At 39.3% G+C, this 25,388-nt stretch overlaps 1 protein-coding gene across 1 annotated transcript in view; it reads right to left on the bottom strand.

Annotated features, from left to right (window-relative positions):
* Positions 1-2,333: 2,333 nt before the first annotated feature.
* LOC138354347 (inhibitor of nuclear factor kappa-B kinase subunit alpha-like) overlaps positions 2,334-25,388 on the bottom strand; it is a 153,611-nt gene continuing 130,556 nt past the window's right edge. The window contains exons 3-6 of the mRNA XM_069308507.1: positions 9,239-9,360; positions 8,235-8,452; positions 4,749-4,907; positions 2,334-2,444 (exon numbers count right to left, since the gene is read on the bottom strand). Coding sequence (XP_069164608.1) covers positions 2,334-2,444; positions 4,749-4,907; positions 8,235-8,452; positions 9,239-9,356 — 606 coding nt within the window. The 5' untranslated portion in view covers positions 9,357-9,360. The remainder of the gene's footprint in view (positions 2,445-4,748; positions 4,908-8,234; positions 8,453-9,238; positions 9,361-25,388) is intronic.

The raw sequence follows: 25,388 nt of genomic DNA, 5'->3' as shown, positions 1-25,388 counted from the left end.
TGTACTTCACCATTTCGTCCCTCATACACACAAACGTGGTGAGACTGTTTTGTTCGTACTCGCTTCATCCTGGAAATAAACTCTAAATTACCATTTTAAAATACTAGTGTTATGACATTCCTTAAACTTTATACTATACAGTGATACCTTGGTTTTCAAATTTAATCCGTTCCCAGAGACGCTCATAAACTGAAAATTTGTAAACTGAAATAAATTTTCCCATAAGAAATAATGTCAAATGAATTAATCCGTTCCACACACCCAAAAATATTAACTTGAAAATACATTTTATACAGAATACTACTCATATTTTTCATACACAAAACAATCAGGCATAAATATAAACCATAAATAAAGTAAAGTGAACATTCAACTGCACTTTACCTTTACTGAGGACGGTGTTGGTGTATGGGAGGGAACAGTGAGGAGGAAAGAGAGGTGGTGTTGTATGGAAAAGGTGAGGAGAAGGGGGGGGGAGGCGAGACTGTCCCCTGCTCGCCTTAAACACTTTCATATCTGCATCACTGTTTCCAGATTTTCCTTTCACACATTTCACTGCCTCTGTTATGTGGCAGCCAGTCAGAACCAGTCAGTCACAACATGTCAGACAAGCATTCAGTCAAGACCAGTCACAGGCAGTCATAACCAAAGGCACTCAAGCATTCACAGTTGTGATAGCAACCAGTTAGACATTTACAGTCAGTCATGCATTCACGTTCAATCAGGTTTTCACAGTCGCAACTAGTCAGTAAACAAAGAGTTTAATGACAGGCGCTCAGGAAGTCTGCCCCCCAACTCAACAGCTGGTAGCAAGGAAGCCCACGGTATTAATACTGTCTATATAACTGAGAGGGGTACAGCCAGGAGGGGTCCAGTGGGGGGAATGAGGGGATGGAGTTAGCAGGGAGGATCTGGTGTCCAGGATGGAGGGTCTTGGGGAGACCCGGAGGTGACCAGCTCATGTGTTAGTCCTAGTCAGAAGCTTGGCCACTCACGCCACCACCTCCTTAGTCTACCATCTGCTACCCATCCTCCTTATTCTACAATCTGCCACCCACCTCCTTAGTCTACTTATTTAGAGGTAGTAACAGGATAGTCCCAAACTGAGTGAACAATATTTAAGTTGAACACAATATAATACCCAACCATAGAATTTAGTTTGAACTATTACACTTAACTACACAAATCATTAAACTGCATTCTGAGCAATTAAGCTATAACCAGTCATATTTCCTTAACACTTTAGTCCGGGCATGACGCAGCATTGCGTCATCCGTTTACTGTCGGTAATCTCGGGATGACGCAATGCTGCGTCGTCCACTAAAATAATTGACAAAAATCAGGTTTTTATCTGATTTTTTGGGGACTGTTTGGTAACTGTCAACAAGCCGAATGCAATCTGTGACTACAATACAAACATGAAAGGTGTTGATCACTTGACCAAATGATCAAATATTATCACTTCATAAGGAAAACTCACAAATGGATGAAGAAAATGACCTTCTATTTTGTGCAAATGGCTATCTACAATGCTTATGTGATGTACAACTACTACACAAAAAATACTAAACTATAATACTAAATATATTAAAATACTAAATACTAAACATTTGTGGGCAGGAATTGGGAGTGTAGCTGGAAGGCGTCTGGGCGCACTCGCGGTTAACGCGTGGCCCGTCTTCAACTCGTCGGCGGGTGGAGCGTGACCAGGTTTTTTTATTTTATATGCTAATGTTCCTCTAGAGAATTCTATTGCAAACCCATTGATACCAAAATGAAAGACCTAGGACGAAAATTGAGGTGACCAGAGTGAAAAGAGTGAACACATTTTATCACTTGCCCGCTCCTGGGTAACTCGTTCGCACTTTCTCTGTTTGCTGTGGGTAATTAGCTGGGCTTTTGGAGTTTATAAGCATTTAGTGCTGTAGAGAATTCTATTGCGAACACAATGATACCAAATTTAATCTCGTAGGATGAGAATTGAGGTGACAAAGTTGGAGAGTATACACTTTTCAGAATTAACGCGCGCTCCCGTGAAACGCTGGGACCCAAATCGCATAGTTGAGGGGTGGCGCGCTGGGTATGCTAATGTGTTACTAATTCCCATGCTCTATAAGCAAATTTATTAAGCAAAATCTTACATATAGGTCAATTCTAAAAATAAAGTATGTAACAAGTTAACCTCTACAAAACAAAAATACAATAAAGGCTTGACCAATGCATGACAACTCACCACTCTACCGGTGTCATGTTTGGAAGAAATGGTCTGACGCCTGTGATGATCTCGTGTGTGACTAGACCCAAGCTCCAGTAATCACAGTGCAAGTATATCTCTACTTAGGAACAGCTCTGGGGCCAGGTACTGGAGAGTGCCCACAAATGATGCACACACTACTCTGGTCCAGTTCTTTAGCATAACCCAGGTCAATAAGCTTATACACTGTCTGGAATACAAGTTTTATAATTATTAATTTTCATGAAACATCAAGTTATAAATAGTACTGTCTTACTGTCAGTTAATTATTTTTAGCATTGAATTTTACTTATTTTTGTATTATAAATCTTCAACAAGCAGCTGCAATGATAAAAATTCAGAATTGCATGTAATGAAATGCCCTCTTCTGTCGGTTTCTCAGTATACTCCATGAGATAAGCATTAATATTGCCATGCCTTAGGAAGATGCACTAGTCCTGATACCCACCATAATTGCCTACCAGGAGCCAGGACCAAAATCTGACTCTCCCTATGAGGCAAGGGGAGCTGAGGATCAAAGAAAAAAGTATTAGTGCGACAAAACAAGCAAATGGTTGTAAATAATAACCGATATACTGGAGTGCCACCAGGTGGCAGTCCAGGTCATCCTGAGCTCCTCCAGCCTAACCCCTCACAAGCTACTCAAACACATCCACTCCACTATACAGGAAAGGGAACAGAGCAAGGATGCAGAGCAATTGTGAGGCCCACTAGAAGATAGCATCTCATTATATTCAATACTGTACTTGATTTCAGGAAGTATCTCCCCAAACTAACTCACAATGGGGTCTAGGTAAAGAATGCTGGCATTGTTTAATACAATAATAATGTGTAAACAAAAAGGCAACCAGTGTTTCCCCCATGGAAGAAGTTGGCAGATGAGGTGGGTCTGGATGGTTAACACCAACCATGAACCCAACACCGAAGTGCAACATAAGTGGTGAGGCGGACTACACTCCAGACAATGCCAAAGACTATCAATCAAGGGGGCTGTCCAAAGCACCCCTGGACTTGAAGCGGAGGCAAACACAGTTAATTGCCAGGACAAAATCCAAATCCCCAGAGGGACACCAAGAAACCAGGCATGGGTTTCCATGAGCTCCCAGTACCAGCTACCAGACCCAAGGACTAGAAAACCCCAGAAAGAAATTAATATGGGACCGAGACCCAGAATCAGAGGCCCAAAGCACCAGCCAGAGAGAAAAAAAAAAAATGGGACAACCAGCCCAGAAAGGCAGAAGACATGAGACCTGGCAAACAAAGGACAAGTAGTTAAACTGGTTTGGGCCAAGCTTATCACCAGGCCAGCTATTTTAATCCAATTCATTGCATTAGAGCAAATTAGTACATGTGACAGACCATCCTCCAATAATGTTAATATTTATAGCAACTATTTGCTCAAACATACAAAGACAGACTGTTGGACTCCAAAAAGGTCAATCCTAGGCCTAATATAAGCTATCTTAGACCTAATATAGTACATGCACTATAAACATTCCTAGGCCAAGATTCTTCTACAAATTAGAGGTATTGTCAGGCAACATCACCATGACAAGGTAATTGAGGAAAGGAGGATAGAAGCACAAACCAGTGAATCTGTACAATGGTACAACATGGTTTGCAGCTGGCAATCCCAATCATCATGGACGAAGAGGAGGACGTGGAAGAGAATCAGTAATAGTGAAAATCCATCTTTGATACAAATATCCATGAAGATTCGGAATGGAAACAGTTGATCAGCGGAGTTGCAGAATCTGTGATGAGAGTGACGGACACTATCTACGCGAATGTGAATATCTAACACCTGAGAGACATTAGAAACATGCGTAGAATAATAAATCCCACATTGTTTGAGTTAGGCAAACACTATTTGTCAAATATTGATACCGTTCTTAAAAGATCCCCCATTTTGCACCCGCAAGATCAAGATAATGTAGGATTTTATGGGTTGACAGATTTTAATCTTCTAGTCTGAGGAGCTGTTCACTTGAAATAGTTAAGCAAGTCCAGCTGTGTCTGGGTACAAGTGATAGGATGAACAACCAGTGGGTTTTCTTCCTATTGGGGAGTGTTGTCATGCTGCTATGGCAGTGTCCACTCACAGGATGAGTGCGCTGCCCAATAAACTCATCCTCGGGGCAAAATTTAAAAAAAAAATTCCTAGGCCTAGGAATGTTTAAAATTATTTGTTTGCCTTATTTTGCCTACACAGTGACACAGTAGTACAAAATGTGAACACTCTAGATTGCAACAGTTCATTATTTAATGTTCATCCAAATACAGTAGTTGCTATAAGTACAATATTGTACTGTACTATAATTGTAGGAATATTAATTGTCATGATGAATTGTCATGAGTAATTCATGACAATTCATGTGAAGGTAAAATGCAGCTCAGGATGCTGCATTTTTTTAATGCATAAAATTTCTTATGGAAAGAAGAAACAGCAAAAGGAATAAAAATTACTGATTTAAAAAAAAAAATCCTGACAAACCTTTCCATCGACATCTTGGAGGACAATGTTTTCTGGTTTCAGGTCTCGATGGATAATTCTCATCGAGTGCAAGTATGCCACAGCTTCTGTCATATCACGTATACAAGCACGGACAGTTGCTTCACGCATACCACAACAATTTTCTGGTTTGTTTAACACCTGAAATTAAACATTTAATAGAAAAATATATCTAGTTTATATTAAAAAACTTGGTATGGGTTAATTGCATTAGGATCAAGAGGGGGAAAATATCTCGCTCTTCCGAGATCTTTCTGCACAGTTACATCCTCCATTAGGAATACCAAATAATATATACCACATTATTAAATAGACATTATTGTTTAAGGAGGCCCAGTGACATAGAAAATTTTTCCAAATATGAAATATTGAATTTTTTTAAACAAATCTCCTGTTATTTGGCATCAGCGTCATGAAAATTTCATCCCAATATGTTAAGAAATGGATTTTTATGAATTTTTTCAAAATAAATGCGTGTGCGACGGCCAGAAACTGGTACGTACTGATAATAACGATAACACCTCCTATTTACTGGCAATCAGGCATAAAGAGATGCAAAACACCTATCCAATGCACAGAGAAGACAAGTACTATAGTAGTAAGGAGGGTCTACAAAGTGGATATGCAGCTGGTGCCACCAGGAGGGCCAGATTTCATGCATAATAATGAGTTAGTATGTTGTTATGCTGTATTTTATTGTGTATCATATAAATACATTGTCCAGTGGCAATAATTCTTATGTTACTTTGTATGAAAAGCTGCAACCCCCCTCCCCTTTTTTTCCTTTGTTTCTATGCGGATTTTGTTGTGACTTTTACATCTTTGAGAACGTATACCCAGCACTAAACATGTGAAGTTGGAACAAAATTGGCCAACATGTTAATTAATCAACCACAGGTGGCAAAAGTTGACATATTTTTTTGGCAGATTTATTTGCAGATTTCAAATTCTATTCTCTTTGTCTATTTAGATTGTATTGATGAATGAGGACCAGATGAGGGCCTTATCGCTTATATATGGGCAATAAAGTTACTGCAATATACATGTTTTGTTATACGAACATAAGAATGAAGGTAACTGCAGATTGGCTATTGGCCCATACGAGGCAGCTCCTATTTATATCCACTCAATCTCATTCATATATATGTCTAACCTACTGTTAGACAGTTAAGGGGCCTAGTGTCTATTTTCCAGTTATCCCTAACATATCCATATATTTAGTTTTTTGGGGGGTTATTTTTTCTTGACTTCATTTCAACACATTGACTACAACTTTCACACATTCAAGTACGAATGCCAAGCAATCTCAATTAAAATTTACAAGATATGTCATAAATTCAAAGTACAGTGTACTGTACTATATACATTTGTCGAGAACTTTAACTACATTTTTCTCTATGAACAGAATTTTCAACTTTGAGACACTGTCAAAAATTCTGTTTCTGACCGATTCTCACTGTTTTTTATACATGTGCAAAGTTCTTAGTTCTAAGGTAATCACTTTGTCATTTAGTCATAAAGCCATAATGTTGAGTTATAATTTTTTTGCGTTTAAATTTGGCACATATTTGGATGGCCACATTGAAAAAATGTTTTACAGTAAACTATACTCTCAAACATATTTTGCAAAATGAAACATGAATGTTATATGCCATTCTGAGACCACACTGAATAAAATAACAATTGGTTACATACTAATATTTTGACACCAAATTTGAAATTGTGATTTTTTTTTCTATTTTGTTTTTTAACTTTTTTTCTGTTCATGGTATGATGCTGATCTACTAGGAAAAGTTGGAGCATTTACCATGAAGATATTACTCAATATAATTGAGTGTCTTTGAGGAAATTTTGGTGCACAGTCACCGAGCCCCTTAAGTAATGTATACAAAGCAAGATGAAAAATTTACTAAAAATATTTTACTTGTTAGCAACGTACATGAACCAAAATGATCAGAATTTTCAGCAAAAACATTTTATACAGCCTCAGAATTCCAGCTTACACATCATTTTAACCCATTACTCTAGTTATATACTTGATGCTTTATTCTCTAGGAACTTCCCGTTCTTGAGGGGCTTCTCTCAAATGGAATCTACTTTAGATATTTCAAATGCCTTTACCAAGTATATTCTGTATTAAAGACCTTTGAAGGACTTGCAACACGAGTTGAGAGAATTTTACATGCTACCACTCAAGTGAAGCACTCACCACTTGCTTGTACAGAAAAAAAAGACTGTGGGCAGAGAATGAGTACCACTTTCACTTTAGGAAGTAATGTTGTGGAGGCTGACTCCATACACAGTTTCAAGTGTAGATATGATAGAGCCCAATAGGCTCAGGAACCTGTACACCTGTTGATTGACGGTTGAGAGGCAGGACCAAAGAGCCAGAGCTCAACCCCCGCAAGCACAACTAGGTGAGTACTTTAGCAAACATGTAAAAATGTTACACATGGCAGCAGTAGAAAAGGACAGGTAATGAAAGAGAAGCCTAAGGGGAAAAGGAATATTAAATTGCAGATGATTAAGTGGGAAACAGGGTACAGTGTTATTATTTAAAATACTGATAACATTTAGATACTGAAAGACAGTTTGAGAAGGTAAAGTACCTGTTGTTGTTTTAGATTTGGCTACTCAAAACAAAATGTCCATGTAGCATGGGCTATAGTGAGCCCATAACTGAGTTCGGTTATTTGCGATAACTTTGTTATTATGATATTTGGGTATCACCTCTACCTCTGTACCCTACTGCTCTATGACAAATCTGTGTACACAATCTCTTGTAATCATACACATGAATGTTTAATGAGCAATGGGATGGATTAACAGAATGCTAAATACAACACCACAAAATAGAATACAAATTGATAGATACAAATTGGATAAGTTTAGATTCAGAAAACTTTGATAAATACTGGTTTGGAAAAAGTTTTGTAGATTTGTGGAACAAATTACCAGGTACAGTAATATAATTGACATGAGACTGCTGGATTCTTTCAAGGGGGTAGGTTCAGATATATTTATGAGTGTATTTGGGGTGGGTATAAATGAGAGCTGCCTTGCATTGGCCAAGAGGCCTTCTGCAGCTTCTTTTATCTAATGTTCTTTTAAAAAGTCATAGACAAGGTTTTCTGAAGTTAAGAAGGGATTTGGTATAAATAAATCAATGTATTTCTTCCATGCTCTTTTAAAACAAAACAAGAAAAAGTGTAATTCATTTGTGCAAGCACAAATGAATTGTGCTTGTCTTTCTTAAGATCAGAAGTTGGGTCAATTATAACCTTCCTTAAATCACTAAGCATGCTTGACTTTTGGAATAGCTACAAGGGTTATAAAAATATATACTGTATGTTATAATTTGCCACTTGCAAAATCAATGCATGGGGAAAAACAGTACAATACAATACAGTATATATTAATGTGAAATTTTGGGGCAAGCATATCAAAACACTATAAGGAACAACATACCTTCCGAAGATCCCCCCCACTGCAGTACTCCATGCAAAGCATTGGTAAATCCCCAGTGGGCCCAGTCAGCTCAGATGGCACTTGAAAGCATTTGACAACTGCATGGTGATCGAGACGGTTCATGATCTCCACTTCCTTTTCCCAACGCTCGACATGTTTTGGTGTTAATATATTCTCTGTGCCTGTGCCTGGAGTGCCCCAGCGACATTTTTTCAAGGCTGGTAAAATGTAAACAAATAAATATGGTTTCACACTAGATAAAAGCTAACAAGTATAACTATTTTTTCTTATGCAATTATGGTATAATGATCATTTGATTTTGCAATCACATTAATAAATATTGATTAAACGCATGGCATAATTAGAGTAAACACCCATCTCGATCAAAAATTATATAGGGAGGAGATACAATAGGTCAAAAGAGGCCCAGGTATTTTAATTTGCATTTGTCCTGGGAAGAAAATGTTGTACTGTACTTGAATTTCAGTTGCAGACGGGAGGGGAGGATTTCTCTACTTTGAAATTGTTACAGGACCTAGAATGAGCAGAGTGATCACTGGCACAGTTTATGCAGTGAGCTGGTTGAGCTGACAGGTTGATTGATGTTGTTTAGACTTGCCACAAATAAAGCAAAAAGACCACATGGCCAAACTTCAAGCAAGTATTGCTAAGGAATTTGGATTTTTTTTATTTAACTGAATAATTAAAAATATGGCCTTGGATTTCAGTGAGAGGATTAAGCATAAGCAGACAGGCTAAAGATAATATTTTTTTATTTTTTTTTTATTTTTATTTTTATTTTTTGCTTAGGAAAATAAGCTCTTTGTGTTTAGTTTAAATTATTTTTATATTAGAAACATGTTAATGTCCAGTGCACAAATCAAACTAAGCACATGTTTTAAAACAATACTTGTAACAAATGGGAAACACCTGATACAATACTTAATAGCTGAGTACTTTATCATAAAAAATATAATGTACAGTGTAAGAAAATACATTATTACCAATTGTTTCCCCCGTGTCATTGTGCCGCCACAAGGTAACTGTTCCAAATCCTCCAGTACCAAGCACCTTATCCTTTACCCATGGATGTGTGGGTGGTTTTTCTTCTGCTGCAGCCATTCCTCTGCAATAAAATTTATAAATAATAAAATGTTATAATAAATAAATGTTTATTTAGGTAAGGTACATATATACAAGAGATTTCACAAAGATTGATCGATTTATAGATAGAGCTAGTACATACAATGCCTAAAGCCACTATTACGCAAAGCGTTTCGGGCATAATGTTAGAGAATGTCTGTGTCCAGTACAGTTTAAAAAAAACAATAAATAAAACTAAGTGAACTGTATATGAAAACCACTTTTCTGAGCTCGTGGGAAAGAAGGTACATGTGACCCTGTGCTGTCACTGCCCTTAATTCTGGAACATTAAGCAAGTTCTTTGCTGGCGTCCATCACTTTCCCTATCCCTATCCAGTGATCACTTTTTCAGAAAAGAAAAAGTAACTTTTTCTCATTTGGTTGCTCTATATGATAAGATCTGCTAGGTAATTATGCCAGGATCTTGCATAGTCAGGCTGAATGACATGCTATGTGCTGTAGCACCAAGATTTATTTCTACTGGTGGAAGGCTCAATCCAGCCCAGAATTATCAACAGAGATGCATTCACAAAAATTTAAGGCCCTTCCAAACCCTCCCTTTGGACCACATGCAACTGTACATCAAGGACTCTCGCAAACTTCACACCAAAGATATTCTAAGACTTGGAGCCTCTTTGTCACATACTTTATGACTTACAGTTCAGTTGGATGACAGAGACTGGATTTCTGCTATGTTTGTTTCACCCTAAAATTTTCTGTATAGGCCTCAGCCTATACTAGTACCCAGGTGTTAAAAAATACAAAAATTATGGGGGCATTAGGTTGTCGTTGTCAATGGCAACAATGACAAAATAAATCTCTCAGAAACTACTGCGCCTGTGCAGGAATAACGGGAAATTTTCATAAGCCGATGACTTTTTATTCTCATTGAGACCACTAGTAAGATGATGGCCTCAGGTAAATTCAGCTAAATAAATTAGATGACTGGCAAGGAATAAGGGCAGTAATGGAGGCCAGCAAAGAACTTACTTAATGTTGCAGGACTAGGGGCAGTGACAACAGAGGGCCACATGTACAATCTTTCCCACAAGCCAGGAAATACTCTTACTTGCAGAAGCTATATAATGGAAAAAAACAAAAAAACTGCTGTGCCTTATGTCAGATAACTGCACTACACAGCAAGTGCTCAGTGACACCCAGGTGACCCCCCCCCCACCCCCCCGGGGGGAGCCAAGAGCTATAGCACCCACCCGACACTCAGCCAACTGGAAAACTGTCTATCAACACCTAGTGACCCAAGACGACGATGTGTCACGCGGCCAACGAGTAGTCAAATAAAACTGAAGCCAACCAGCTAATGCCAACCCGTTTAATACTCAAAATCCAAAAGGGCAAAATTCAACGATGTCTTGCAGTGACCCCCATTAAGACCCACAAACTCCCAGCACCTCTCGGGGCCAAGCCAGCTCCGAAAACCACCTGGCCTGAAGTTAGGCCTGAAGAACTCCCCGCCAGAAAACAGTAAATTATATCACCTTCCCTGCGACCCCAGGCAATAGGGCCCCCTAGGGTCAGAAAGCGGGCCGCAGAAGAGGAATGCCAGGCGGCAACATTTTGACCCAAAAGGCAAATAAGTGTGTTCCGTTATAGCCGAGGCGGAAGCAGAGCCATCCACTCCTCTTCAAGGTTGAACTCCCAGCTCAACCTTGAGTTCTGAGAAATATTGAGTTCCCAGAACTTACTTGAAGGAGTATATGTGGGTACTCGGCCCCCAACTTGTTGTTACTCGACGCTCACTTGTCTCACGGGACTTCCCCGCTGCGCACCACTAATATCCTCTTGCACGGTAAAACTAATAATAATATTTAATTTTAAAACAATACGAGAACATATGTTTACAATGGTTATATAGTTAGTGTTTATATATTTTTGTTTGTAAATCCAGTAATGTGGTGCAGCGTTTCCGGCAACACTTATTGTTTTTATGTTATTTGTGTTAACATTTTAACTGAATTTACCTTAGGGCTACTAGCACTACTGGCCTCGATGAGGACAGGTAGCCGGCGGCTTGTCGAAGGTCGCCCCATTTGCCTTGACTATCTTTTCCAGCTGAATTCTAAAATTTAACAGCTTGTGGCATTTACAGCTTCGACGGGTAGGCGGTTCCTTGGGTTTATAACCCTATGGGTGAAAAATGATCTCTTTTTGTCAGTCCACATTGTGGTTTGTTGGGCTTGAAACTGTTGCTTTTTGTTTGTGTTACATCTGACCTTTTGAACAAATTGTGTGGATCAACAGCCTCCAAATTGTTCAGTATTTTAAAGGTTTCGATGAGATCTGCCCTGTCATGCCATTGGGTTTGGTTAGTTTTTGACTGGTGCTCCTTCCTACCTGTTGTACAACTTTCAGTGAGTGGTGGATTTTGATGCCAAGGTCATTTTCTTCATCAATCTGCTGTAATGTATTGTTATTAATTTGGTAGTTATGACATGGGTTGCAATGTCCACCATTCTATGTTTTACATTTGCTTTGTCTTACAGTTGTCAACATTAATTACCATAAATCTTTGTGTCATATGCAAATTTGGTGATGTGGTTTGTAATATTCTCATGTATGTCATTGATGTATATGACAAAAAGAGTTAACCCCAAAATGGACCTCTGTGGTACCCCACTTACCACATTTCTCCAGTCAGATTCATTCCCATTTAGCACGACACTTATGTTTTAACCATTGTTTTATCCATCTATTTTTCTACCATTTATTCCATGTGCCTGCAATTTTCTTGTCAGTCTTTCATTCCTGAGTTTACCTGGGCTTATCTGAGAGCCACTAACACTAGTGGCCTCGACGAGGACAGGAAGCCAGCGGGTTGTCGAAGGTCACTACATTTGTCTTGATCTTTTCCAGCTGTACTTTAAAAGTTAACAGATTTTTCTCCATTTACGACTTCGGCGGGTAGGCAGTTCCATGGGTTTATAACCCTATGGGTGAAAAGGCATCTCTTGTTCTCAGTCCTAAATTGTGGCTTGTTGGGCTTGAAACAGTTGTTCCTTGTTTGTGTTACATCTGACCTTCTGAAGAAATTGTCCGGATCAACAACCTACAAATTGTTCAGCATTTTAAGTTTCAATGAGATCCGCCCTGCCATGCCTGGTTTGCAGTGTTAGGCCTGTGGCCTTCTACCGTTCCTCGTACGAGAGGTGACTTAGCTCTGGAATGATTTTTATTGCCCGGTGTTGTACTTTTTCCAGAGCAGCTGTGTCCTGAAGATGAGGTCTTCATGCTTGGGTACATTAATCCTAATGAAGGCACACCAAAGATTTATACAGCGAGATTTATTGATTGATTTATTTCATGTGGTACCTTATCAAACGCTTTAGTAAAATCTATGTATTCCACCGAAAGGCCTTTGTCTGACTTGCTGGTTACCGTTTCCAGAAATGTGAGCATATTTGTAAGGTAGGATAAAAATTTTTATAAATCCATGTGTTGATTTTGTAAGATTGTTTACCGACAGATGGTGAATGATTCCCTTTCTTAGGATTCTATCCATGAGCTTGCAGATGTGTGATGTCAAGCTGAACGGCCGGTAGTTTTCCGCTGAGCTCTTTCTGCCCCTCTTGAAAATAAGATTGACATTTGCATTTTCCGATCAAGAGGGACAATCTTTTGGTCCCGTGAAGCAATACCTGATTTTGGGACAATATAATTAATACTACTATAGAGATGTAGGTTACCATACATATAAATATAACCTTTTTTTATAGAAATTAAGCAAATGGTTTATTTTCAAAAAGTGATTCGTAAAGCTGATTTAAGAGTCCAGACTTCGGTTGTTGATTATGGTTTAATGATATCTTGATATATAATATTATAACGCATGCCTTGGTGTAGCCTCATTCTTGTTTCAGAACATTCACTCATACCACCATTATGCACTCATGTTCACTCACCATCATGAAGTCTCATAGTAACTCACACCACCACCACAGTCTCATATTCACTCACACCACCACAAGGCCTCACATTCACTTACACCACCACAAAGTCTCACATTCACTTACACCACCACAAGTCTCACATTCACTCACACCACCACAAAGTCTCACATTCACTCACACCACCACAAAGCCTCACATTCACTCACACCACCACAAAGCCTCACATTCACGCACACCACCACAAAGCCTCACATTCACTCACACCACCACAAAGTCTCACATTCACTCACACCACACAAAGTCTCACATTCACTCACACCACCACAAAGTCTCACATTCACTCACACCACCACAAAGCCCTCACATTCACTCACACCACCACAAAGTCTCACATTCACTCACACCACCACAAAGTCTCACATTCACTCACACCACCACAAAGCTCACATTCACTCACACCACCACAAAGTCTCACATTCACTCACACCACCACAAAGTCTCACATTCACTCACACCACCACAAAGCCTCACATTCACTCACACCACCACAAAGCCTCACATTCACTTACACCACCACAAGTCTTGGTCTCTCTTGGTACAAAGTATAAATCTGATACATTCTGAGTTCAGTTCCAGTTTTAGTTATCCATTTGGAACAATGTTGACCTTAAATAAAGAAGTTCTGAAGGGCTTCTGTACAAGGGTTAGGATGAGCTAGCCTAATTTCCTGCTGCACCGTGGGAGATTACACCCCTTTCCAATTTTAATCCCTCCCTTTCCACCCAAGAATCAATTTGATATCAGTCCAAGCTTCGTCTTGAGGCAAAGCTCAACGCCTTAAGCCATATTGATGCTCTGTCCACAGAGCCTTCTTTTTCTCAAATCATATACACTGATGGTCCCTACACCGCCCCACGGGTGCAGCTGGAAGTGCAGTTGTCCTGACAATGGGCGATGGCTTATATTTTGAGTGGGGAGTCCGTATAAACAACTTTATTTATTTATTTATTTATATATATACAGAAGGTACATTGGGTTTGTGAGAATACATTGGATAGTACAGTATTTACATTCTTGTAAAGCCACTAGTACGCACAGCGTTTCGGGCAGAACTGGGCCTCTACCCTTGCACAGAAGCCCCTAGACCGAACTATTTGCCTTGCTTCTTGCACTGAAATGTGTAGAAGTCTACAAAATTGATACATTAATTGTTAGTGATTCTTTATCATCCTTAATTGCTCCTAACTCTTTAAGACATAACTGTAACATGCTCGTATCTGAAGCTAGACACAACAAAATTATTAATGATGGTAACAGAGTCTATTTCATTTGGATTCTATCTCATGTTGGCGTCCGAATACATGATAAGAGCTGATAAGTTAACCAAAGAATCCGCCTTCAAAGGAGAAATTGAGTATAACTTTGGATTGTCAATAAGCAGTCTGAGAGCAACAGTACACCAAGAACTTCAACAAGATCTTGTAGATCTGAGGCAAAGTGAAATCGACACCAGTAATTCATCTATCATCATACTATCATGCAAGAGGAGCCACACATCTATGGTCATCCAATAAAATCAGCAGACTTCTAGATGTTACTACTGCTTGGCTTAGACTCGGTTACAAGCATCTCTGGGAATTCTCATTATCTGCGGATGTAGACCTGACCAATATAAACTGTGTCAACAAAATTATTCGCACACCCTCCGTCACTATGTGATGGAGTGCGAAAAGATACGTGAATTCAGAGACAATTTTATAACAAATGTTCCAGATATGTGTAAATATTTAATTCAAAATTATCTGCTACCAGAAATCTTAGCCAAATATCCCCAGTTTGCTAACAGTAGGTAGTAATTAAGTGATTGTAACCTATCCACCGCTGCCCACTGGATGGGGGGCGGTGTGCAGGACAAACATATAAATTGTGACACTAGCTCTCCACATATGTCAGTTGCTTAATTTAGAACCTGTACTTGTGGTCGATCTCGAACCCATTGCTGATGTGACGATGTGCATTGAATTTTGCAACTAGTTCAAGATTGTAACTTGCTTAGCTAAATGAATTGTGGGGTTCAGTCCCTGAGCCCATTATGTGCCTCTGTAACCCTTTCCACCAAAGCCCAAAAGATGGGTATAGGGTGCATAAATAAATGAACTAAACTAACTACCACAAAGTCACACATTCACTCATACCATCAGTCTCATATTAAACTCTGAAAACGTACTTGGAGGAACAGTAAGTAGAGTCCTTGGGTGCTGCGGCGACCATGGCTGAAGAATACATTTTAACCCATAGGCCCTCTACAAGATAAGCTTCAAAGACCTCCTGAAAACCTTTTACCAAGGATAAGCAGGAGGAGAGAACCATCCCTCATGGTGCCGTGAAGACACCCCAGGTAGCCCAAGACGAACAAGGTCAAGGAGAGACAGTGTGTTGGACATGTGGGAAGAAAGGACACGTGTCTGCTAAGTGTAGGAACAAGGCAGGTATCGACCCACATAGGGAGGTTGAGGTTATGGTGAGTTGTGGGACACCACACCCGCTCCCTATGGACAGGTAGGAGGGAGAAACCCAGATTGTTTGCCCCAGACACTTGGAAAGGGTATGTATCGAGTGACTGGTGTGGTTGGTTAGTAGTAATTCTCAGAGGTAGTGGAGCAGCCCAATCTCTGAGTTTGAAAAGCCTCGTTACCCAAGCAAGTGCCTACTGAAGGAAAGCAAAGTGTTATAATAGATGGGTTTCCCTCCACTTTATATGTTGCCCCCTTAGTAGAGGTTCATTTGGAATCACCATATTTCAATGGCAGGTGTATATCGGCAACAGTAGACCATCTTACTATTGAAGGGATAGAAGTAATACTGATCAATGCTTTAGCTTTGGGTTTGGACTGTAACCATCCCATAGTTGTTGCAGATCCTGTAGAAGACGTGGTAAGGCAAGTAGTAGCAGTACACACCTGATCCAAGGTAAAGACTCAGTTGGGATTGTATGATTTGTTTAACCCTACACCTACCCTACACAGGTCCCAGACCTGTTGGGTAGGTGGTCCATCTAACTCTCTAGACTCTACTTCCAGAACCGAAGCACTGGACTGCTTCGTACTGGACTATTCTTATTTGATATTCCAAGAGTGTGCCTTAACCAACTTGAAATGCTCTGCAAATCAAGGGACCCAGAATGTGGAATGACCTTCCCCATCACGTCAAAGGCTGTACTCTCTCAACTAGTTTAAGAGAAAAACTAAGTACCACCTAATAAACCCCATGTGATCTACCTTACCCCCTAAATATCAACCCATGTCTTGCTATTTTCAAACAAAACTGTTTCTTGACCAACTTGTATAACTACTGATTTCTGTCATATTTTCCCCTCTCCCTTTTTAATCCAATTTATGCTTTGATCTCAATTAGTATTAAGTTTTAGTCTGTGTTTTTTCCCACACCTTGCCCGAAACTAGAAAAAAGTTTGACTATAAAAAGACAGAAACTCCTCCACCGCCTGCGTCAAATCCGTAATCAGAACCAAGATGTGATCCATCAGTGCTTCGTTAGAGATGGCATGATAAAAGTGAGGAAAACTTCTGCAGGTAAAATGTTTACAATTGCAAATGAGGATAACCTGAACGCATTCCTCACCCAATGTGGTTTGTCTCACCTGATCATCTCTATCAATGCCTCATCTTAATTAATCCCCTTGTCACCTAGTGCTGGCTAGGTAACCTAGGTTTCTTTGTTACCCTCTTATATTTAAATTAAATTTAATTTGATTCATAATAGTCATTTATTGGACTTAATAATTGAGTTCATTTTGATTTTCTTAAGTTCATATTAATTCAAATTCAAATTCAAATTTTTATTCAGGTAAAAGTACATACGTACAAGATGAGTTACAAACATAATGTTGGATTTATAGATAGAGATAGAGCTATAGATACAATACCTAAAGCCACTAATACGCATAGCGTTTCGGGCAAGGTATGGGGGGAAAAACCACTTAGATTAAAACTTAATAGTAATTGAGATTGAAGTATAAATTGAGTTAAAAAATGGAATAAAAAAAAATATACAGGATCATATTTATGATCCTATATTGCTATAGGATCATAACTAAGCTATTTATAGTTAATTATCGTTAAAATTAATTTTTTTATGATTATTTTTCAACTTATTTTTCTTTATTACTAGGTTGCCTAGCCTCTCCATACTTTCTTGCTCCATTGTACCACCTGGCTTCGCCTGTGTCTTCAAGTGCAAATTATTACTTTAAGTGTACCTCAGAGTACCTTAAAGCAATCTATCTCATTTTTTGTATAGTTTTTATATTGTATAAGAATGTAACTCTTGTATATCTAGATCATTTTTGTTTAATTGCCTTTTTCTCTCAAACAGCCCTATTACGCACACTAGTATAGTCCCAGAACTAAACCTCTTATCTAGTATCTATGACAATCATCACTTTAATGATCAAAATTACAGGTATTATACAGCACATGATGTAAGCCATGTATTAACACATAATCACAATGTTTCTGTAATTAACTTCAATGTAAGATCTCTAAGCAAACACTTTGATGATGTTAGTGCCTTGATTCAAACTGTTGGCAACAAATTCTCTTTTGTTATACTTACTAAAACGTGGTTAAAAGAGGATAGTACTCAACTCTTTAACATATCAAACTACTCAGCAATTCACAACTGTCCGACCAATTCAGAGAGGTGGTGGTACTGCTCTTTACTACCACCAAGAACTGACATGCTTAAAAGTAATTAGAACTAGAGACCCCCGTGGGGAGTATATCTTTGCCTGTTTCAGAGTCAAGGGTGGCGAGGCTGACCTGACTGTGGGAGCAGTTGACAGAATTCCTAACACTGATGTGCTGAATTCAACTCTAACCTTAGAAATCTAATAAGATATAACAGACTGAACAAAAATCATCTAATAATTTCAGGGGAATTTAATATTAACCTCTGCGAGCCTTATACCCCTCCTGCTCCTAGTTTCCTCAACTGTATGAATTCCTACTTCTTTACACCCTTAACCACTGGGCGCCAGTCCTTAACTGTAGCCTCTGTTCACCCAGCAGTGAATGGGTACCGTATTTCGGGGGGAAAACTAGGATTAATGACTTGCCTGAAACGGAAAGCGTGCTAGTGGCTGTACAAGAACGTAAGAACTCTTGTATATATATATATATATATATATATATATATATATATATATATATATATATATATATATATATATATATATATATATATATATATATATATATATATAAACAAACCAAAAAAGATTTATTTTGATAATATTTTGTCTTAGAAAATGGTGACAGAAAACTGATTTTTCATTTTTTGGAAACTGAAATATTAACTTGACAGTCGCTGTAGATGACCGGATCTTCTTCAATGTGCGGAAGCTCGACAAAATGGCGTCTGTGTTCTGTGTGGGTGAAGGACCCAGCCAGGCCAGACGGACCCGTCTCAGCTGACAGAGCCAGAGGCCAGATTCACGAAGCAGTTACGCAAGTACTTACGAACGTGTACATCTTTCCTCAATCTTTGACGGCTTTGGTTACATTTATTAAACAGTTGTTGTACAAGCATGAAAACTTGCCAATCAACTGTTATTGTTATAAACAGCCTCCTGGTGCTTCGGAGCTCATTAACTGTTTAATAATTGTAAACAAAGCCGCCAAAGATTGAGAAAAGATGTACAGGTTCGTAAGTGTTTGCGTAACTTCTTGGTGAATCTAGCCCCAGGCCCGTAAGCTTTGATTGATTTATTTATTTATTTATTTATTTATTTATATATACAAGAGTTATTACATTCTTGTACAGCCACTAGTACGCGTAGCGTTTCGTTCAAGTCCCTAATACTAATTTTCCCTAAAAGACGACCCGCCAAATGGTTTAACAACCAGGTACCCATTTACTGCTGGGTGAAACAGAGGCTACAGTTAAGGACTGACTGTAGCCTCAAGGATTACGTTAGGTGGGGGGCTTCTTGAGTTATCTTGAGATGATTTCGGGCTTTAGTGTCCCCGCGGCCCGGTCCTCGACCAGGCCTCCACCCCCAGGAAGCAGCCCGTGACAGCTGACTAACACCCAGGTACCTATTTTACTGCTAGGTAACAGGGGCATAGGGTGAAAGAAACTCTGCCCATTGTTTCTCGCCGGCGCCCGGGATCGAACCCGGGGGTAATGAACCCGGGGGCTTGGATTGCTGCGTTTCCTAGTTACGTTAGCACGCTGGATTGTGTACGTTGTGGTAAATCCCGAGAACGGGGTGAATAAACAGGGCTTTCTTTGAGACGAGAACTAATGGTATCTATGTCTGAAACCGTCAGAATCTCTAAAATAATAAACACAACCTAGACACTTTTCCCGTACGTTCTGAGATCATAGGATACACAACACATGGGTTTAGCTCACTATAGTAGTAATCAAAAGGTATTAGTATGATCTGACACCCTACAACGTACTCCAGTATGATCTGACACTCTACAACGTACTCCAGTATGATCTGACACTCTACAACGTACTCCAGTATGATCTGACACTCTACAACGTACTCCAGTATGATCTGACACCCTACAACGTACTCCAGCATGATCTGACTACAACGTACTCCAGTATGATCTGACACTCTACAACGTACTCCAGTATGATCTGACTCTACAACGTACTCCAGTATGATCTGACACTCTACAACGTACTCCAGTATGATCTGACACTCTACAACGTACTCCAGTATGATCTGACTCTACAACGTACTCCAGTATGATCTGACACTCTACAACGTACTCCAGTATGATCTGACTCTACAACGTACTCCAGTATGATCTGACACTCTACAACGTACTCCAGTATGATCTGACACTCTACAACGTACTCCAGTATGATCGGACACTACAACGTACTCCAGTATGATCTGACACTCTACAACGTACTCCAGTATGATCTGACTCTACAACGTACTCCAGTATGATCTGACTCTACAACGTACTCCAGTATGATCTGACACTCTACAACGTACTCCAGTATGATCTGACTACAACGTACTCCAGTATGATCTGACACTCTACAACTTACTCCAGTATGATCTGACACTCTACAACGTACTCCAGTATGATCTGACTCTACAACGTACTCCAGTATGATCTGACACTCTACAACGTACTCCAGTATGATCTGACACTCTACAACGTACTCCAGTATGATCTGACACCCTACAACGTACTCCAGTATGATCTGACACCCTACAATGAACTCCAGTATGATCCGACACCCTACAATGAACTCCAGTATGATCTGACACCCCACAATGAACTCCAGTATGACCTGACACCCCACAATGAACTCCAGTATGATATGACACCCTACAGTGAACTCCAGTATGATCTGACACCCTACAACGAACTCCAGTATGACCTGACACCCCCACAACGTACTCCAGTATGACCTGACACCCCACAACGTACTCCAGTATGACCTGACACCCCACAATGAACTCCAATATGACCTGACACCCTACAATGAACTCCAGTATGACCTGACACCCTACAATGACCTCCTGTATGACCTGACACCCTACAATGAACTCCAGTATGACCTGACACCCCACAATGAACTCCAGTATGACCTGACACCCTACAATGAACTCCAGTATGACCTGACACCCTACAACGTACTCCAGTATGACCTGACACCCCACAATGAACTCCAGTATGACCTGACACCCTACAATGAACTCCAGTATGACCTGACACCCTACAATGAACTCCAGTATGATCTGACACCCTACAATGAACTCCAGTATGACCTGACACCCCACAATGAACTCCAATATGACCTGACACCCTACAATGAACTCCAGTATGACCTGACACTCTACAATGAACTCCAGTATGACCTGACACCCCACAATGAACTCCAATATGACCTGACACCCTACAATGAACTCCAGTATGACCTGACACCCTACAATGAACTCCAGTATGACCTGACACCCCACAATGAACTCCAGTATGACCTGACACCCTACAATGAACTCCAGTATGACCTGACACCCCACAATGAACTCCAATATGACCTGACACCCTACAATGAACTCCAGTATGACCTGACACCCTACAATGAACTCCAGTATGACCTGACACCCCACAATGAACTCCAATATGACCTGACACCCTACAATGAACTCCAGTATGACCTGACACCCTACAATGAACTCCAGTATGACCTGACACCCCACAATGAACTCCAATATGACCTGACATTCCCTATAATGTAGGTTTTTCTACAGGAAAACCCTCTGTGATATCAAATGAGGATAACCTCAATAAATTCCTCTCCCAGTGTGGTTTATCAGAGCTAATTAACCCTATCAGTGCCTCATCTTAATTAACCCCCCTTAATTACCCCCTTGTTACCTAGTGCAGACTAGGTAACCTAGGTTCCATTGTTACCTAGCCTCCCCCATACTCCCTTCCTCCACTGTACTCTGGCTATGCTTGTTCCTGTATTGTAAACTATTGTTTACAGTGTACCTGAGTGTACCTCAAAGTAATCTACCTCATTTATTCTATGTAATTTTAGTAATTTGTCTATAGTATATCATGTTCTAAACATGATCAATCTTTATTGAATCTTTATTTTTACTTGTCATCTGTATTCTACTTGTCTAATTATATTGATTCTTATTTAATTTTTACTTGTTCTATTTTTGAATCTGCCTTTAAAGGAGCCGTTGAGTGTAACCTTGGATTGTCAATGAGCAGTCTGAGAGCAGCAGTACACCGAGAACTTCAACAAGATCTTGTAGATCTGAGGCAAAGTGAAATCGACACCAGTAATTCCATCTATCATCATACTATCATGCAAGAGGAGCCACACATCTATGGTCATCCAATAAAATCAGCAGACTTCTAGATGTTACTTCTGCGCGGTTTAGACTCGGTTACAAGTATCTCTGGGAATTCTCATTATCTGCTGATGTAGACCTGACCAAATGTAAACTGTGTCAATAAAATTATTCGCACACCCTCCGTCACTATGTGATGGAGTGCGAAAAGATACGTGAATTTAGAGACAATTCTATAACCAATGTTCCAGCGATGTGTAAATATTTCATTCAAAATGATCTGCTACCAGAAATTTTAGCCAAATATCCCCAGTTTGCTAACTGTAGGTAGTAACTGAGTGATTGTAACCTATCCACCGCTGCCCACTGGATGGGGGGCGGTGTGCAGGACAAACATATCAATTTTGACACTAGCTCTCCACATATGTCAGTTGCTTAATTTAGAAACTGTACTTGTGGTCGATCTCGAACCCATTGTTGATGCGACGACTTATATTGAATTTTGTAACTAGCTCATCAAGATTGTAACTTGCTTAACTAAATGAACTGTGGGGTTCAGTCCCTGAGCCCATTATGTGCCTCTGTAACCCTTTCCACTACCGCCCACAAGATGGGTATGGGGTGCATAATAAATGAACTAAACTAACTCTAATTTATTTGCATTTCATGCTATAGTTATTTTTATAACTAGATTTTTTGTAATTGCTCCAAATTTCATTATTCTACTAAAATTAGTATATTTTATTTTATTTTTCTCTTTAATTTGCATCAGCAATTGTATCTTTGCCATTTTATCATCAAACAACCTTCTTATGCAACCCAGTATAGACACAGAACTAAACCGCTTAACAAGTACCTATAACAATCATCACTTTAATGATCAAAATTGCAGGTATTATACAGCAAAAGATGTAAACAAAGTATTAACACATAATCATAACGCATCGGTAATTAACTTGAATGTAAGATCTCTAAGCAAACACTTTGATGATGTTAGTGCCTTAATGCAGACACTAGACAATAAAATCACCTTTATTATCCTTACTGAAACGTGGTTGAAGGAGGATAGTACACAACTCTTTAACAAACCAAACTACTCGCCAATTCACATCTGTCCACAAATCCGGAGACTGCTCTTTACTACCACCAAAAACTGACATGCTTTAAAGTAATTAGAACTAGAGACTTCTGTGGAGAGTATATCTTTGCCCGTTTCAGAGTCATGGGTGGCGAGGCTGACCTGACTGTGGGAGCAGTTGACAGAATTCCTAACACTGATGTGTCTGAATTCAAAACTCTAACCTTATAAGTCTAACACTAACGAACACACTTAACAAAAACCAACTAATAATATCAGGGGAGTTTAATGTTGACCTCTGCGAGCCTGATAACCCTCCTGCTGCTAGTTTCCTCAACTGTATGAATTCCTGCTTCGTCATACCCTTAATTACTAAACCATTAGAATGACTGATAATACTGCCACTGCTCTTGACCACATCTGGACTAACATAACCTCTCCACTTACTTTAGGGATAATGCTGACTAAACCACACACTAGAAGGTGAAGGGACGACGACGTTTCGGTCCGTCCTGGACCATTCTCAAGCCTTCAAGGATAATCATTGATAGGACCATAGACCATTACTCCATATTTCTCCTAACCAACATTAATAAACCACCTCCAGATACAATGAAGATAAGCGTTAGGCTGCACAATGAAACTTCTATAAGCAACTTTATTGCTGCTGCTGCTAATATCAACTGGGAGACTGAATTAGGTAACATAGTGAACATCAACCTAGCAGTGCAAACATTTCTTCAGAAAAACTCTGAGCCTCTATAATACCCACTGTCTAATGCTAATGAAACAAGTCACAACTAAAAGGTTAAACACTCCATGGCTTACAAAGGGTATACTTAAATCTATTAATAAAAAATATGACCATGAGAAGAAATATAGGTTAGGAGTCGTCTCCAAAGAAGTTTCAAGGAGATACTCATCAGTGCTGTCCAGAATAATTAGGAGAGCCAAAATAAAATACTATGAAAATAAATTTGATCAAATTAAGGGCAACATTAAGAAAACATGGAGCACTATTTCCCAAATATTAGGATCAAAGAAGATCTTAAATAAGAAGCCAATACTCCTATCCAATGACGATGGTGTGCTTTCTGCCACTGACACTGCTATTAAATTCAATAGTTTCTTCTCATCCATTGGCACATTCCATACAAATGACATCTCATCTTCCCTAAATAATGTTAAGGACTACCTTACAGGTAATTATCCAGAGTCTCTGTATCTAACTCCTACTAATTCCTCTGATGTTAATGAGATAATCCTTTCTCTTAAAAACAAAGTCAAGTGCCCTTGATGAGATACCAACTCTAATTTACAAAAAAGCCTCCAGATTTCTAGCTCCTGCCATTGCATTCCTCTACAACAAATCATTTGAACTCCAAACCTTTCCAAATAATCTAAACAATTTCAGACCTATATCAATTCTGCCAACCTTGTCAAAATATTTGAAAAACTAATCACTAAGCAGCTTTACTCTTAATTAGCTAAACACAATATACTTAGCTCTTGCCAATATGGCTTCAGGCCCCCCAAAAAGAACCAATGATGCACTGATTAGTATGATTAACTTGATACATGCAGCTCTTGATAAAAATGAGTTCCCTGTAGGGTTACTGTTGACCTACTTCAGGCTTTTGACACTGTTAACCATCAAAACCTTCTTCTTAAATTACATCATTATGGAGTCGAGGTCACTCCCTTCAATACCTTCAGTCCTACCTTACTGACAGGCTCCAGTATGTCTCTGTGAATAATTCAATTTCTCCCACCCTACCCATCATCATTGGTGTTCCTCAGATCAGCATACTTGGCACTCTCCTCTTTCTCATCTACAATAATAACCTTTCAAATGCCTCTCAACACCTCAAACCAATTTTATTTGCTGAGGACACAACCTTCATTTTCTCTAGTCCTGACCCTCTTGCTCTAAATGTCACAGTGAATATTGAACTAAATAAAGTCCATCTTTGGCTAACTGCTAATATACTCACCCTTAAAATTGATAAAAACCTTCTATATTTTGTTTGGTAATAAATCCTCAGATCAAATTAATCTAAGCATTCAAATTAGCATTAAAATCAAATATCCAAATTATTAACAAAGTAGATGGTAAATTCCTTGGTGTTCTCATCGATAACAAGCTGAATTTCCAGGGACAC

The sequence above is a fragment of the Procambarus clarkii genome, chromosome 62, assembly GCF_040958095.1.
Source record: "Procambarus clarkii isolate CNS0578487 chromosome 62, FALCON_Pclarkii_2.0, whole genome shotgun sequence".
In the NCBI taxonomy this organism is placed as follows: Eukaryota; Metazoa; Arthropoda; class Malacostraca; order Decapoda; family Cambaridae; genus Procambarus; species Procambarus clarkii.
Note: the sequence above shows the minus strand (reverse complement) of the source record. Positions and strands in the feature narration are given on the sequence as shown.